Raw genomic sequence first — 16,771 nt, 5'->3', positions numbered from 1 at the left:
TCATGTTCCTTACAGCAGTTTTACTTCACAATAAGAGAGGAATCACCAATTTTTTTTGCAAGTTTTGCACCTCAGAGCATTTGAATAAGCACCTATAAATTCCAGTCTCATTCTTTTACTCACATCTAATGTCAATCTTTTCTTGTAAATCAGCTCTGCTCGATACATCCTTTTGACCTGCAGCTCATAGATCTTGGGAGAAAAAGGTCTGAAGACAATTGATGAATTCGCAGTGCTCTTGGGAGATCTTCTGTCTTGCCCTCATTTGCTCAACCTCATCTCTGTTTCTCAAGCTTTTATTTGATGGAATGAAAAAAATTTTTTTTTGCTGCTTTGTGTTGTTTTTGTTTTAAGTCACTTACATTGTTTATGTTGCATTTTCTGCACAGAGTCAGAAGTCTGTTTATAAAGCTTAGACATTTTTTCTTTCATTTTTGACGTGAAAACATCTGATCTTAATGTAAATCACAAAACAAATGCAGGACAAAGAGCCACGCTTCACAGTCAGTTTTCCTGTTTCTGATTATTGGTGTCTCCTTTCTGTAAATGTTTATCGTTGGACTGATATCAAGTCGTCTTCAATGAGAAGTGAACTCACTGTAAGATTACTTAACTTTAAAAGTAAATTTAAATTGCAGCCATAAGTCAGCGCCAGTCAAGACACAGTTATGTTGGCTCTTCACCATGTCTGGTTCGTCCAGCCAGCGAGGGATAACACACCCCACACACACCTCTTCTCGATGACGTCTCCATGACTACAGCTGAAGCATGACCGGCGGATGAAAATTCTGTGTTTTGTCCAATGGTTGGTTGAGCTCCATGAGGTTATAAATAGTTGTTTTCATCTGAATTGTCCTTTCAGTCTACATGGTTGAAGATATTTTTACTTCTGTTTCTTGTGCTGTGAGGTTTGTGTTTTTTTGTATTTATGTTGAAGTTCAGAAAACAGAAGAATTTGTTCATGTCTTTTCCATCTTGTTTAAAACGCAAGCCTCAAAATATTCAGATTTTCTTTCACTTCCTACTTGAGTTTCGATGTTGCAAAACAGAAGAAAATGTTTAATATTAACATAAATATCAGGGTTCCGACACAGCATGGCAGAGTTTGACTTCAGTTTCTCTCAGGTCTGGATAAGAGTCTGGACTTTCTTCCATGTCTTGATGTCTACATTTTGTGTAGACATCCACTGTTTGGTCTTTCCTTGTGTATTTCTGTCCTTCCTTGCTCTCATACTTCTTTCCTTCATGGTGCCCTTACTTTCTATTCTGCCCTTTTCTTGCTTTCATTTTTGTCCTCCCTCACTTTCTTTTCTACTTGTGTTTTCTTTCCATTCTGCACTGTTTCTAATTCCTCCTCTATTCATTTCTTCAGTTTTTTCTTGCTTTCTTCTCTTGCTTTCTATTCTTGTTTTCATCCATTTTGTTATTGTTTTTAATTTTACTGTATGAAAAGTTAAATTCAGAACAAATTCAGTACGTTTATCTAATATTTATTATACTGTTCTAATAATAAGCACACAAGATGGAAGTATTCGAGATTTATTAGGGGCAAATAATAGAATACCATAAAAAATACACTTATATAATATTCATAATTATTGAGACTTGCAAAAAGGATTTTTTAAAAATTTTTTTTAAAGTTTCTAATAGTTAAGAGTCTAGTTGAGTACAATCCTATATGAAACCCTAACTGCAAAAGTTTAACTCAAACATTTTTTTACAGGGTTTTGGAAGCATGTGGCATTTTATGATGAGCAGTTCATCTTGTGCTTGTATTCAGACCTTTTTGAGGACTAATGGAATAACCCCTGCTCCATGTTTGTTTCAGTTGCTCTTCCCATTTTAAGATCACAATTTAGAAAATTTTACAAATGCACACAACAGGCCAAAACAAAAAATTAAAAATTCTATTAATCTTTTTAATATGATCCCATTCATGAAGTCAACAAAAGCAAGCATAAATCTGTGATGATTTACTCACATCAGCATGCTGAATGCTTAATGTGGCTTGCACAACAGACACACTGTCTTTTGGTTAATTCCACTAATAATCACTATTGGGCTCACTTGGACTGCATATAGAACCTGGAACCTTGTATAAATTATCACCTGTGAAGCAGCTCTTCACAGATGATGCACAAATGTTATATATGTGGCAAGACAGAAATATGGTTTATTTTATTTTTTTTTACAATTGGATCCACAAAAGCATATTATAAAATATACAGACAAAAATGATGAGATAATAAAGTAGCATAGATATTTAAGGTGGGTGCAAAACAAAAGGGTTTCATTCTTCCACCTAATTTTCAAGTTTTCTTGGGTGTGGGGTTTGTGGGGTTTTAATATGTGTTTACTGAAGTCAAGAAGAAAAATTTCCATTTTTCCTTATTTTTTGGTATATGATCATTGCAAATGTAGTTGATTGGTTTTACAAAATAGAGTACGAGTATTTTGAAGAATAAATACGAGTCATTTTTTTGCTAAATAAAATGGCTGAATGAACGGTCATTAGCTGAAGTACATTAGTCTTTAAGGGAAGTGTTTAGTCTTGCTCTAATCAGCACATCTCCTCTCTGTCTCTGCTCTTCATCACTGCAGGTGGTCTGTTCATTGACAATCCTTTCTACCAGCCGCGTACCATCGCTCCTTTTATCATTCACCTCGGTCCGCAGGATCTCTTCTCTGACTTCTAAAGACAGGAAGCTGTTGGGCGCCACTCATCACTTTTTTTTCTGTCTCTGCCCACTGGACACCTGGCTGCACACTCGTCCACCTGTTTGTTTGTCTGTCGGTCTGAACGAGGTCGCCTTTTACTCCGTCCAGGCCGATGGAACGATTGGCTCACAGACTCAGAGCAGTTTTCGGTTCGGTCAGAGAAACGGTCCTACCTGCTGACAAGAGAGCCGCTGCTTTTCTTTTCTCTCTCCACCCAGATTATCCTCCTCAGAGGAGAGCAAAATTTACGCAAAGCAATACTCGGATTTTACGAGAAACGTGAAAGAGTAGGCTGAACTTTGGTCTTTTCGTATAGCAATACACCTGAACTCGTCTCTAAGCTACTTGAGAAGATGTGAATGTCCCACGGAGGTTTTACTCAACACAGCATTGCAATAGCTGATTCTGATTGTATATTCGGTGTACATGTGTGTATGTGTGATTATAACATGACTATATACACATATACCTATGGTGTATTTCTATAACGATGTGTTGATGAAAATAACATTAATATATAATGATGTACTTATGTAAATACTCTATAAAGTCTAATAATTGTTATAAAATATTTTAGAATTATAAAGTGAAATGTAACTGTAATATCACAGCATAGCTTTTCTTCCAGTTTTATATACACTGAGCAATTGAAGCTAGTTCTAGAAAATGCATTATCTTTGGTATTCCTATTAATCCGTGCTAGTAGAATATTAATGCTTCCTACTTTCCTTACTCCTTTTCTCTGTCTTTGATGTCTGTCTGAGCCTTTCTGAGCACGCTCTCTGCCGCCTGTGGTGTGTTTAGACGGCCCCCAGACAAGAGGCGTACCCTGCTGTACACACAACTCAAAAAAAAAAAGAACACACACACACTTTTTGCCTGTCAGAAAGCACATTTTATAGTCTCACTGCTGGCAGGGAACACCGTTGTTATGAGCACTCTTTGAATGTGCGTTTAATGTATGCGTTTGCTCTAATGTCCGCTCTCTTCCCCCTCTGCCATTCATGGACACACAACCATCAACCAACAGAACAATCATGAGCTCAGTCTCGTTCGCCTTATAGGGTCCAAAAGCACAGCTGGCTTCTCACACACTCCTAAGTTATCATCTTTGCAGCTCTTCCCTGTTGGCTGGCGGCGAGGCAGCAAAAGCTTAACTGCACATACAGCACAAGCTACTGGCAGACCTAATTACAGATATAGAAAAGAGGAACTATTCAATGAGAACCGCAGGCAGCATTTGGCCATTTTTGTGTGCCGTAACGTTTTGCTGAAGCTTTGATTAAAGATTCAAGTCCAATTCAATCTGTTCTAAACTTTTGTTGCCTTACGTTTACATGTGGGCATTGAAATAGTGTTTGGTTTTTACTATCAAAAAGAAAAATCATTGAGGAAACTGTTAAAACGTTTTGTGAATTTGGTCTAATTTGCAGATTTTTCTGAGGTGGGGTTCTGTGGAGTTATCAGTAGTCAGTATGTGTCCAGGCAGCAGAAACTAATGGTAGAAACAGGGAGCGGTTTCTTATTAAGACCAACTTTAGGATGTTTCCTCTGCATTACTTTGGCATGATTTAAACAGGTATGATACGCTCTACATGGTTTTCAGCATAGATTACATGCATGAGTCACAATGGGTAGGCCATTTGACTTTAGTTGAATCTTGGTCAGGACGTCACTTTGGGAAGTTTGCATGTTTTTCCAGCCTCCACTGATAGTCCAAAACTGTATGTTTGGTTCATTGGCAACTCTAACTTAGGTGCATGTGTGCATGTTTGAATGACCTGTTGCTCTCTGTTCTGGCTTTTTCGCGAACTGTTGACTTATGTATGCGATATTTTGCCTCTTACCTGCTGAATGTAAAAGGCAAGTGGTGGGAAAGGCTTGAGTTGTTTATGATTGGCGAAACCAGTCATAAACAATATTCTTTAAATCTGTTGTTAACTTCACTTTCCAGTGAGAATTCCCCATATCCAGCAATTTTTTGTCTGCTTTCTTCCTCAAGTAGTATATTGACTACTAATAGCTATTTCACAGAACCCTAATTGGACACCAAAGCTGTCGTTTTCAGATCCTTGTTTTATTTTTGTTTTTTTATTTAAGTAAAGGTTGTGGTACAGTCCCTGCATATTCAGTTGCGTTTTGTTAGTAACCTAGTGTCTGAGGGGACTTGAATGAACATGCATTTATAGTTCCTGCAGAACACAAAGTTCAATAAAAAAAAATACATTATTTCGGTTGTTATTTTATGCTAAACTAGAATCAGCAAGAGTCTGTGATCATCACCTCTTGGGAAGTTAGTGGCGTTTACGTCTTTCGCAGAACTCTTCACCCGCATTGTTTCTTCTTTCCATCCTTTAAAAGAAACCAGGTGTCAGTCAGCAAAGGGAAAAATCGAAGGGAATATGCTTCAGATGGCTTTGATTCTCCTGTTACTCACTCTGAACTGGGCACCACTTTGATTTGTGGAGCTTAAATTAATCAGGAATGACATCTGAGAAAAAGTCGATAAGCTTTGAAAGTTAATTTTTCAAAACAATAAGTCAAGTCCTTATTGTTAAAGCTGGATTCTTGTAAAGTGCATCATCACGCAGATCCCGACTCCTGAAGAGAAAGCATGATCCGTTGACTACTGGTATTGATTAATTATATAGCTAATATTTGAGATAATCGTATCCAAAGGTCTGATTTAGACTGTAGTTCTGCTTTGCTCCTGTGGCGACTTTACATGCATGCTGTAACACTTGGTTGTGTTAAAACAGACCTTCCCTGTCAGCTGAGTTTTTCTGCCTCCTCTCTCTGCCCCTGCGCTCTCTCCCCAGATGGCCCTCATTAATAAGACAGACAGTCATACCTCAGTGAGCAACCTTTTCATTTCCCCTCAGACCGAACAGACACGTAGGAGGAGTCACCCTGACTGCTGACCCCATCCTCTCGCCGCGCCCGGCTGTACGGCCGCGCGCAGAGGACAGGCAGCGGAGCGAGAGCTCAGACAAACATGGCCGACCTGGAAGTGGCACAGGTGGTCCAGAGGGGGAAGGTCCAGAACAAGGCGCATCCACAGTCAAAGAGGCGTTAATACGCTGCAGCAGGCAGAGGTCCCAATGTGTGTCGCTTGTTAAGAGCGGAGTAATGGTGAAATATGTGGAACAGTAAAACTGGGTTACAGTCTGCAGGGCTGTGCAAAAGTCTTGAGTCATTCATCATTCATTTCGTTTAGCCTCCATGGAGTAAGAGTTCTTTTAAGCATTGTTTTTGTCTTGAAGCAATGTCTCATCAGACATGATGAAGTTCTTTATTTGGACTTTGGCTGCTTTGTGAACAACAAAGACAAAATTGATCATGCAATAAACAGATCCTAAACTTAAAGGAGGCTGTGTTCTGTCAACACATAGTTTAGCCAAGACCCAACTTTAAACGTGATCTCCACACAGAAGTTCTCGTATCTTTCATAAGGTTTTCAATTATAATCCTTTTCCTAACCATTTTAAATGAGAGATACAGGAGGACTTGGAGTAATTTGTTGTGGTGTCAGTTTGCAAAAAGACTAAATAAATCCTATTGTATTTAACAGTGCATTATTTGAAGGTTGCAGTTTGATTCTTATCAGGAATTTCATATATCAAAGTTTTGAGTTGATAAGGGTAACAGCAACTCAGACAGTAGATTTCCTATCAATCCCAACTACAGTGAAAGTACAAAATGTCATTAGTTTGTTTTGCTAACAGCTTGTTTAATGATTTTCTAACTTGGAACGATAACATGGTTGAGTTTGATTTGTTATTTCCAGATGGAGGTTCTAGCTGTAGATGCCAGTAGAACACGTCAGTCACCACCAACACGTCATCCTTTTCTTTTGAGAAACGGTTTAGTGCTGCTTCTGGGGACTCATGATTAATGAATCTCATTCGCTGTTGGTGCTTTTTGGTTTCAGGTCACAGTTAATTTGTATTTAATTTCCTAATAGGTAGCACAAACAGGAGTACAACTAAAGGTTGCAAAGTGAGCTAGTGTGGATAGAAAATGAGTGAAATAGCAGCTAAAGTCCAAAGAGAAACTTTGAAAGATCTTCAAAATATGCTGAGCAAGGTCACTTTGAAATGCTGCGGGATCGTTTCAAACTTGAGGCAAAAGAAAAAACAGTTTTTCAAAGTCTTGAGCCCTGTTTTGCATTATCAATTGCATTTGCATTATAGGTTGATTAAATATTATATTATGTATTGTGATGTGACTCATTCACATGGTTTCCCAGACAAAAAAATTAATAAATAAAAGCAAATATGCATAGCAATCATGTAGAAAAATAATATTTTCAATGATCCACTGATATTAGTACTGATATTTTTCTTGGCAGGTGTGTGTAATCATGCAACCAACAAAAGCTGTGATACAAGAAAATGACTAATCTCCATTATTTGAAACAGATTCAGACTCCTCATGTTAGACAGAGTTATGCGTGAAGTGCTGGTCCTGTTTCGTCAGCTGAAGTGATGGTTTTCCGAACATTTTAGTCGTCTTTCAACAGATATTCTAAAAAAGCACAAATTGCACATGAGCAATACACCTGCACATCGTACTCAGGGCCACCTGACAGACACACACACACACACACACAGAGACAGACGTATGCAAACAGACAAGCACACTTGTAATCAAATGTAAATATGTCGGCTTTTAAAAACCAAGCACACATACATGATGTGATATCCTCTCTGCTTTGTTGATTATATATGTGTGTGTGCAGTGTGAGTCACACGTGGTTGAACCTTGTTTGTTCTTGAGGATTTGAGCCATGTTTAGCTGAGAAAACACATCTCCCACCTGCTCCGTTTATTATCATGGTGCTTTATGAGGGGTTGTCTGTAGCACTGTACATAATAGCTCTCTGCTGGGAGGGGAGAGGAAGGAGTTCTGGCTTCCCAACAACACACACAAAAGGTTTTAGATGCTGCGAAATGTTCAGTAGTTTAATTGTCGGGAGGGACTTTTCTTTTAGCTTTTGCTTGGAGCTCATTTATTTGTAATCTTTGGTAAAACTGTTTATTTTTTTTTCCTCTAGGACAGGTTTAATCCAGACACCAAAGACTTCCAAAGGCTTTGTTGCGTAAATCTGACCAATATGTAAGTCTCCTAGGAGTCATATGCACAGTTTGGAGGTGTGTGCGCACCACGTTTGACGCACAAAAAGGCCTGAGCATTGTGCGGTATGAGCCAACGGAGAATCTTAAACACCTTTTTGTAAGAAAAATCTCCCATACTTAACCTCTGAAAGCAAGCGGTTTGCTGCATTAAAATAGAAGAAGCATTTTGAAGATCCGTCCGACTCTCCCGTCTCATGTGTCGATGAATGTAGCAAAGCAAGCTGACTGACTGCTGAACTCATGGTTTACCCCGAGTGTGTGTAGGTGCATCTGTGTCAGAGGACGATGGCGTGGCTGGTTCGCACATATGCACACAATACTGCAGTCCCAATGAGCATGTCGTTGCATACTTTCTGGTCCGCTGATTGTTGAAGCTCCTCCTGATAAAAATGATCAAAACATTTCTGTTGGGAATGTACACTGTTGCTGTAGTGATTGTCATGTAGAATGTATTTACTCATAGGAAGAGTAAACTTGCTTTCTTTGTAAAGAAGCATATATACAGAATATATATGGTTGAATACACACACATATCTATATACATAAATATATATAAACATCTATATATCTTTTGAGCTGCCTGTGTGTGAAGGTTACTTTGGGCGCATCTACCCTGTTAAGATTCATATTTCTTTCCAGATTTGATTTGATTTTGTTGTTTCCATTAATGCCGTTTTGACAAATGTAGTGTCTTACGAGTATTCAGGTTTGTTTGTTTTTTCTGTGTAAATATAATTTTTATTTTGTTTTTTGTTTTTTTTACAAAAAGGGGTTTTAAAAAAGACTGTTTTACGATGCTGCCTATAATTTAACAAAGTGATCTGTTCACAGAATCTATTAATTCATCAAATTTGTGACATGTGTTGAGGTTGTGGTGAACAGAAGCCGCTGATGATGAAGAATGAGGTTCGTTTGTCACCGTTGCTGACATAAAATATGCTTGACAAACTGAAAATAAACTTGGGAAGTACTGAATCTCTTGTCTTCTGCAGATTTTTTTTAAGACATCATCGTCTTCCTAAACAGTAAGATGGCTGTACTGTATCAGATTGTCTATACTTGCTTAGAATTGTTTAAACTGATTATTGTGGAACGTTTAGGCATCTGGGAATTGCACCAAAGGATGCGCAATACTTGTCCATGATTCTCTTTCCGATAGCTTGCCTGATTCCTTATGATTTCCTCATGCTTTTACACAAAAAACAATGTGTTTGATGTGTTACCTTTACAGCTGTTCCCCGATTTAACTCAAAATGAACCTTAACCTGTCAACTTCTTACATTACATGACATCAAAATATTAAAAGGCAAAGTAATCTTTTAATGCCTGAATTTGAAGAAAATTAATGTCTTTGTATTTAGCAAAAAGAAAACCTTGTTGTAATCCTTACTGGTCTGATAACTTGTCAGACATTTAGAAAGACATATTCAAATGTCCAGGCTCGACTATTTTGAACTGGAGAATTAGCTGAGGGTCGTTCCAAAGTGTAAAACTGAGGTTACTGTTGATTGTTTATGTGTCATGTATTAATACACTTTTATTATGGACCCAAAAATATTCACCCTCATTACTAATGCGACACCCTGACAATGACACCTGACCCTCACTGTGTGATTATGAGTTAAGGATATGGGCAATAATTGACACGTCTCTGTAAGAGCTTCAGCAAACGGTGGTTTAGTGATTCGATCTGTCAGTCTTCCTCAGCACAGAGCTGCTGATGGGAGAGTCTCTGGTGAGTATCCAGTGACATCTCCAGCATTCAACACCATCAGCACACAGCCACAGCTGCCAATCATCCTGCCCTGTGCGCGCACACGTGCGTGTCGGGTTTTATAGAGAAGCAACAACAGAGAGGATGGAGGTGCAGGAGTTTGTCTGAGGGGAAGGAAACAAGATGGATGGGAGGAAACCTGAGCTCGCCAGATGATGACACGTAGCCTGTCAGATGAAACCCTGCTCAGTGCGGGAGATTGGGTCAAATGGGGCGAACTTGTGGGAGGATTATCTATTTAAAGGTGTCAAGTCATGCCTTAAGTGTTGCTTCTTATTGTCTGCTTGTCTCTTAGGAGCTACAAAATGTGGGATTCAAGCTGTGGATAAAAATGAGCAGGAGAACACCGACTTTTGGAAACCACTTCGTCAGGCTTGGAGAAATATGATAATTACAAAAAAAATTAATACTGAAGCAGACATATTACAATAGATTTTTCTCACAAGCTGACTGTAGCTTCTTCCTGCTCAGGTTACATTCTCTAATCTTCCAGTTATGCACACTTAATGTGGGAAGCTAATCAGACACCGTATACTGGAGGCATCTGCTCCTCTCTGCAGCGTCCCGGGCTGCAGGGCTATAAATGACCGTGGACTGCTGACAACTTTTTTAGAGATGGCCTGGATTGTGTTTCAGCCAGAGACAAGAAACCCTGGGGAGGTCTTAAATCATATCGCAAAGACACAACTCGCCCCAGCCCCGTCACCTGACATCAGATCTTGTTTACATCTTTTAACAAGGCTCACAAATGGATAAAGATGAACTAATATCCAAAAATACAGCAGTGAGTGAGCACTGGGAACGTGGGATATTTGTTTCAACACCAGAAAGGATCATTTATCTATTGGTTGTATAACTGAAGGTTTTTATTATCACATTTTAACTCCATCAGTTAAATAGGATATGCATTGGATGTTCCTTCACACCTGCACCTAATTTCCTATTGCTACACCTGCTGATGTCTCTTTCCAAACCAAGTTCCCTAAAATGTCTGTGATGCTTCTTGTTTCCTTTTCTGTGTGCACACTGGTAGATTCAAGTAAAATTCAAGCACTTTCCAAGCATTTTCAAGGTAAGTTTGCAAACATTTCCAGCACCATGCTTTGGAGATAAAAAAATAATGCAAATGAACTGGGGGGAAAACAGCTTCAATTCACTATTATATGACATTATTTATTAATTTTGTAAATTTTTTGTGGTAGTATTCTACATTTTACAGCAGAGAAAAGGTAAATTATAATATAGCTAAACTTTATGTTTTGCGATGCCCGTACACCTGATTGGACCAAGAATAAAACTAACCAATTTAACAACAAATCCCCCAATTTCTATAACTTTAACATATGAAATACAAGCTAACCTTCATTTCAAGTACACAGATCAATAAGTCATAAATCCATTAGGTAAATCCTGACCAAATTAAATGCTTAAACATACAATATACAAAAGAAAATCTCTAAAACCTCGCTTAGTTTTTTTTTTGCATTTAGCAAATAACAATTTTGGCAATTTTAGTTTCCCTAAAGCAAGAGAAGTCTAGTATGATTTGACTTCAGACAGTAAAAAAATTGTGGAAGTTTTTTTTTTTTTTTTTTTTACTAGGTGAATGAAGATATCTGGTTTCAACTGTAACAAACGTTTTCCAAATTTAGACATTTAATCAAACGTGACATTGCACTTTGACGAAACTGTGCAGTTTGAATATCAAGCACTTTCCAAACCTTGAAAACACCTAATTAAAATTCAATCATTTTTATGGATTTCAATTCCCTGTATGAAACCTGTTAGTTGTATATGAGCCCATCCACGCTACATGCAGTCTTAAAAGCCCAGCCTTCTTTCTGTTTGCTGCTCAACATTTAGATTCACATTTATTAAGCTTGTGTCTACAAGCTTCAGGGTTTAAAGTGCGGATAACATCTGTCTCCAATGTGCACTTTGTTTCTGGGGATTTTACACAGAGGAGAAAAGAGATCAGAGTCACAGAGATTTGAAGGGTCAGAACCTTGTCAGAACCAATCAAAGGTTAAGACAAGGATGTATTATTTCTCCTAGGCGAACACACACAGTTGTTATTTGCAGCGATTGTGATAAAGTAATTGGCCGCAGCAAACGGCTGTGAAATTTTAGTGTAACTGTGTCTGTTTCCTGAACAGAATGCTCTGTTTTGTTCATACTTGGAAATGAGAGAGGAGAGGCGAGTTTAATGAGGCTGAACACTGTAATCCTTTGAACATTACAGAAGTCAGAGCTGAAGAAATAAGGAAGATTAAACCATGTCTAATGCACTCATATCTATGGAATATCAGCTTGTAACTGGACAACTTTCCTAAACCTTCTATGAAACATTTTATCTTCTGGTACAAAGAAATCATTTTTTAGTTCTTTTCTTACTCCAACATCTCAATTTTTTTTTTTTAATAGACTCAATTTATTTGACACTTTTCTGGCCGTCTTGACCACTTTAAAAATGTTCCTCTTGCAAATTTATATTTACAGATTAGTTGGCAATATCAACAAGTGTCAACGGAGGAAGCTATACCCACAATAGATTCTCTTTCTAATAATCTTAAGTTGCCTTATTTTAAAAAACACAAACTTTATACAGGATTATCAAGTGAAATCAGGTGTGTTGGAGCAGGTAGCCATCCAATCATCATTACCATACATAAATAAATAAGTAAATATGCTTCTAACTTTCTTAGTGTGTAGTAGAATGACACACTATGCTGAACATGCTTTCTGCTTTCACTGAAATTCGATGTTTGTCAAAAGACTGAAGACATTTTTTATGAGGCGTCTCTCTGCCTGTAGATAATTTCTAGACTGGCGATAATTTAATGCCAGTGAGTTGAGAAACATTTCATCAAGAAGAGGGAATGTGTAGTTTTTACGACATTTAATGGAAATATCCAGAAAGTCACAAATATGAAACTGAGAAAGAAGTTGGCAATAACAAAACAAAAGTCTGAGGTCTGAACTTATACGTGTTACAACAGCGATGAGGATTTGGACAAACAAAACATTAGGTTGAACACGACAACATTATCATGAAAGAAAAAGTGAAATAGTTATTTTTGTGAAGCGATAATCAGTGAAAGCCTTTCATTAAACTGCTAAAAGACTTACTCGTGATATATTGTACACAAATATTTGAAGCACCAACAATAAATCTTTGTCAGGCTTATTGAGCATTAAGTCCAAATATTTTCAAGACTCTCATCTCCCAGAGCAAAAACACAAGGTGGTTTTGAACTTGTGATAATAATGTGTACCAATTAAAAATGATGTAAAAATGAATTTCTGACTGTTTATACAGTTTGTGTTTTCATGTTTTACCCAGAATTAGTTGGGATCAGATGTATTCTCAAGGGTAGAAAGCTGTAAAAAAAAAAAAATAAATAAAATAAGATGTTCATACTGCACATGATGGTGAACCTATGAGTCACAGAAACTGCTAGTCATTTGCTACAATTCAGATTCTGTGAGAGCAGATGGCCGTTCTGTAGATGGTCAGTAGGAAACATTTTTGATTTACTAAGCAATAGTTGGATAAAAGAGAATAGCTGTTTTTAATTGTTTATACACTGAAAAATAGGACTGAAAAATTTAACTGTAATTCATCTGTGGACCACAGCAGCTTTTTCACAGTAAAGCAGCTTCATCCTTTCCGACTTAATATTAACTCAGTCAATCATCTTATACCTGTAAGTATGCTCACTGCACATTTATCTGGATATGTTTGAGCTTCCCATACCCCAAATCAGAATAATCACAGAAAGCAGATGGATGCTTTCTTTGCATCAGGATAGGCGACAAACACTGCTGCACGTTGTGAACATTTCCTTCCTTCCTTTGGTGTTCCCAGAAAACTTGGCCACACAATGTTCTGGCTTTTTTCCAAAACACTAGAAAGCAAACAGAAAAGCCTTTTTTCAGGTTGCTAATGAAAACAAAAATCCCACATGATTGCATCAGAACTTCTAAAAGAGCAGGTTTTACATCTTGCAGTCCCATTTTCCCTATCCATATTTAATAAATTGAAATAATACTAAAAGGTTTTCTAAGTTTTATTTTTTTCAGTAAATCAGTTCACTAAGTGAAATATTTCATTCAGATGAATTTCAAACCTTTCTTTATGATAATTTTGTCGACTACAGCTAAAGAAAACAGTTAGAATATTATATCAAACCAATTTAAACAAAAAATAGTTTAATGCAGAAATGTGGGCTAATTGAAAAGTATGCTTAATGCCTGCTTAAAGATTTTTTTTTTTTTTTAATCAAGATACTTCTAATCCAAGTCTCATTGGGACACTTATTTATTGAACATGACTGTCCATTTATATTAATGTTGTGATAAAAATGGTGGGTTGCAGGCAGAGACCACAGATTAAATGTTACCACAGGTTCAAGTTACAGGAAAACAAATAGTGAGAAATGGGAATAAATTTGGCAGGAAATAAGTTAAAACAAAATATGAAGAAAAGATCTTAAACATGTACAACACTGCAAAAACACAAAATCTTGCCAAATGCAAAGTATTTTTGGTCTAGTTTCTAGTATAAATTCTTGACTACACTTAAAGAAAGTCTAATAACTTACAAGACAAATCTGCATTTCCTGTGAAAATGCAGTGTGAATGCTGTAAGCTGAATATTTTTAGCAAAAATTGAAGAAGCATTTAAAGCCAACTGGAGAAGACTCGCAGAAATGTAAGAAACAGGCAGAAGAATAAAGCAAAATCCTGTAAAACACAAATTAAAAAAATGGTAGAACAGGAGTAAAAACTTTCAGTCAATGCAAAAATCCCACCCAAAGAGAAATTCATTCAGAACTGTTTTTTCAACCCTCCTTCTAACCCTAATGCCAATTCCTTGTATCCCACCCTATCAACCCTATCAATTAGGGTTGATGGGGTTAGTTTGGGAACCCTCGGAGCTAGTGGGCCATTGCTTTTTTTCTGAAATGCGAACAAAAACTTGAAGACGGATTTTATTAAATCTGTAAAAGATATGAAAAAGCTAATATAAGCAGAAATAGTTGAAGTCAAACTGAACAAGTTTGAATGGCTTTTCTACATGGAAGTACGCGGAAGTAGTTAGCTGTGAAAATGTTTAGAAATTTTTTCCAAATTTATGGGATGTTCCATTCATTTCAATGGGGCCCATGATCACAAAAACCTGAAAATGTCCTAATCTGTAGAAAACGTTAACACCAAAAGACATAGCCGTGATGTCCTGAATGAGCAGAACATGGAAAACGTTGAGATGTATGCAGAAGTAGTTAAGCGGCAAAATGTATATGGAAGAAAGTGGAGGAATTCAATTAATAACTTTTCAGAAAGATATAGAAGGTGGCTTTAAGTCAATATTTCATTAAAATTGATGAAAAAGTGCTAGTTCATTTGTAACATGGAAAATGTCTTACTATAAGTGACAAAAATCTGCCAGTGGAACTAATACGTTTTCATCAATAATAAGGAATTATTTACTTAAAACAAGCTCCCATGTCTCGCTGAAAAGCTTCTTACAAGTTCGATTTTCTTATTTCAAGTGTATCAAGATATTTGCACTAAAAAGTTGACCTTGGTAAGATTTTGTGCTTTTCCAGACGAATTCCTTTTATTTTTCACTAAGTCCTGTAGAGTTTCATATTTTCCCTCATCCAAACAGACATCCCTGCTGACTGACCCAAGCAGCATCACACGACCTTCTCCTCCAATATTTCACCTTTGCATTGTGTGTTGTTGCTGCCTTCAGGTCGTATTTATAGCTCCGTAACGCAGCGGGGCAGAAAGAGGAGGGGGAGAGTGTGACAAGTTGCATAATGCTGACGCTCATTACCTTCAGCTCCTGCTGGTGGCGGCAGACGAAGAGCCAGAGTCCCAACAGCCGTCATCAGTGGAGGTGAGAATTTCATGGGCCTCGTAATCCATGTTTAAAACTCCTGCTAAAGCTCCTGCCACCACAACCGGCATGTTTTTTGGGGGGGTTTTGTTTTGTTTTTTTTCTTTAAGTCTACTAGGGACCGACCAAGCAGAAAATAGTTCACCCTGACACGGATAACAACGCTGCCATATGTTATGAGGCACCTTCTCTCAGGGGGGAGATGAGCAGTAGAACAAGAACCAAATTGAGAACAAGATTTACACCCAGGTCTAGTGTCTGACAGATTGAGGTTGTTTTCACAAGACATAATTAGATTTATTTTCGCATTTAGATTTCTGGAGAATTTCAGAGAGGTGACTGGGAATTCTCATTATGAGACCAGAATTGGGCTCTTGTCTTTTTTTCTTTAGTTTCTCCTGTTGGTGAGGAACGGAGCGACTGTCTTCCACTGACGCTCACATTACACATAAAACTGTTTTTATGCTAAATAGCATCACAATATTCTCATCTCATTAAAAGTAATTCAGGTAATGCTTAGATCCTTTTAGGGAAAATGGGTTTAGCAAATCACCAATCATGGTTTTATAAAAAAAAGAAAAAAAGTGTACATTGTTACATTTGATGACACTTATTTAAGTGTATGTAGGGTTTGAAAGAAAAGAAAAGAAACAAGAACGTCCTGAATTCAAATTCAGGTTGGGACCTTCATCATGTACAAAGCCTGCTAGTTGTTGTGCATCCAAATTAATGAATTCACAAAAGCCAAAAAAAAAAGACATTTTTTTTTCCCAAGCAAAACCAACTCCAGTGGGTTATGTAGAGGACAGAAATTATAAACATCAAACCTAAAATCAAATCTGTACATCTTGTACCCAATTACAGTGAGCATGCCAGTGCTGACGCTAATGGCTACTACAGGAAGTTAGAAAAGCAACAATTAGGATTTCTGTTTCCATGGTTGTGGGATTTCATGATCCACTTATTTTCATGCATGAGGGAAACCAAACATGTTTGATGGTTTTCAACTAATGTTGCTTTGGACATTGCTTGGATCCCTAGGTGATAACACAGTCAGAGTAGGTTTTCAAGGGTGTTAAAATCATATGCTTCAAACATATTTATATAATGCAAAATATCCCATTATGTGTCATTACAGACTCATTTTGTTTAGCTGGACCTTTTTCTCTCAACTTTGTGTCCATAAAGAAATATATATATATATATATATATATATAAAGAATGAGTCAGGTG

The 16,771-nt window shown here is 37.3% G+C and overlaps 1 protein-coding gene across 6 annotated transcripts in view; it reads left to right on the top strand.

Annotated features, from left to right (window-relative positions):
- The window catches only part of strbp (spermatid perinuclear RNA binding protein), a 100,946-nt gene extending 92,115 nt beyond the window's left edge, over positions 1 to 8,831 (top strand). For 4 of the 6 annotated variants that reach the window (XM_028025033.1, XM_028025037.1, XM_028025036.1 and 1 more), the window contains one exon: positions 2,602 to 2,696. In XM_028025033.1, coding sequence (XP_027880834.1) covers positions 2,602 to 2,696 — 95 coding nt within the window. Of the gene's footprint in view, positions 1 to 2,601 lie in introns of all 6 variants that reach the window. The other 2 variants (XM_028025038.1, XM_028025035.1) reach the window with 1 other exon arrangement.
- The last annotated feature ends 7,940 nt before the right edge of the window (positions 8,832 to 16,771 follow it).

This window comes from Xiphophorus couchianus, chromosome 8 (genome assembly GCF_001444195.1).
Source record: "Xiphophorus couchianus chromosome 8, X_couchianus-1.0, whole genome shotgun sequence".
Lineage (NCBI taxonomy): Eukaryota > Metazoa > Chordata > Actinopteri > Cyprinodontiformes > Poeciliidae > Xiphophorus > Xiphophorus couchianus.
Note: the sequence above shows the minus strand (reverse complement) of the source record. Positions and strands in the feature narration are given on the sequence as shown.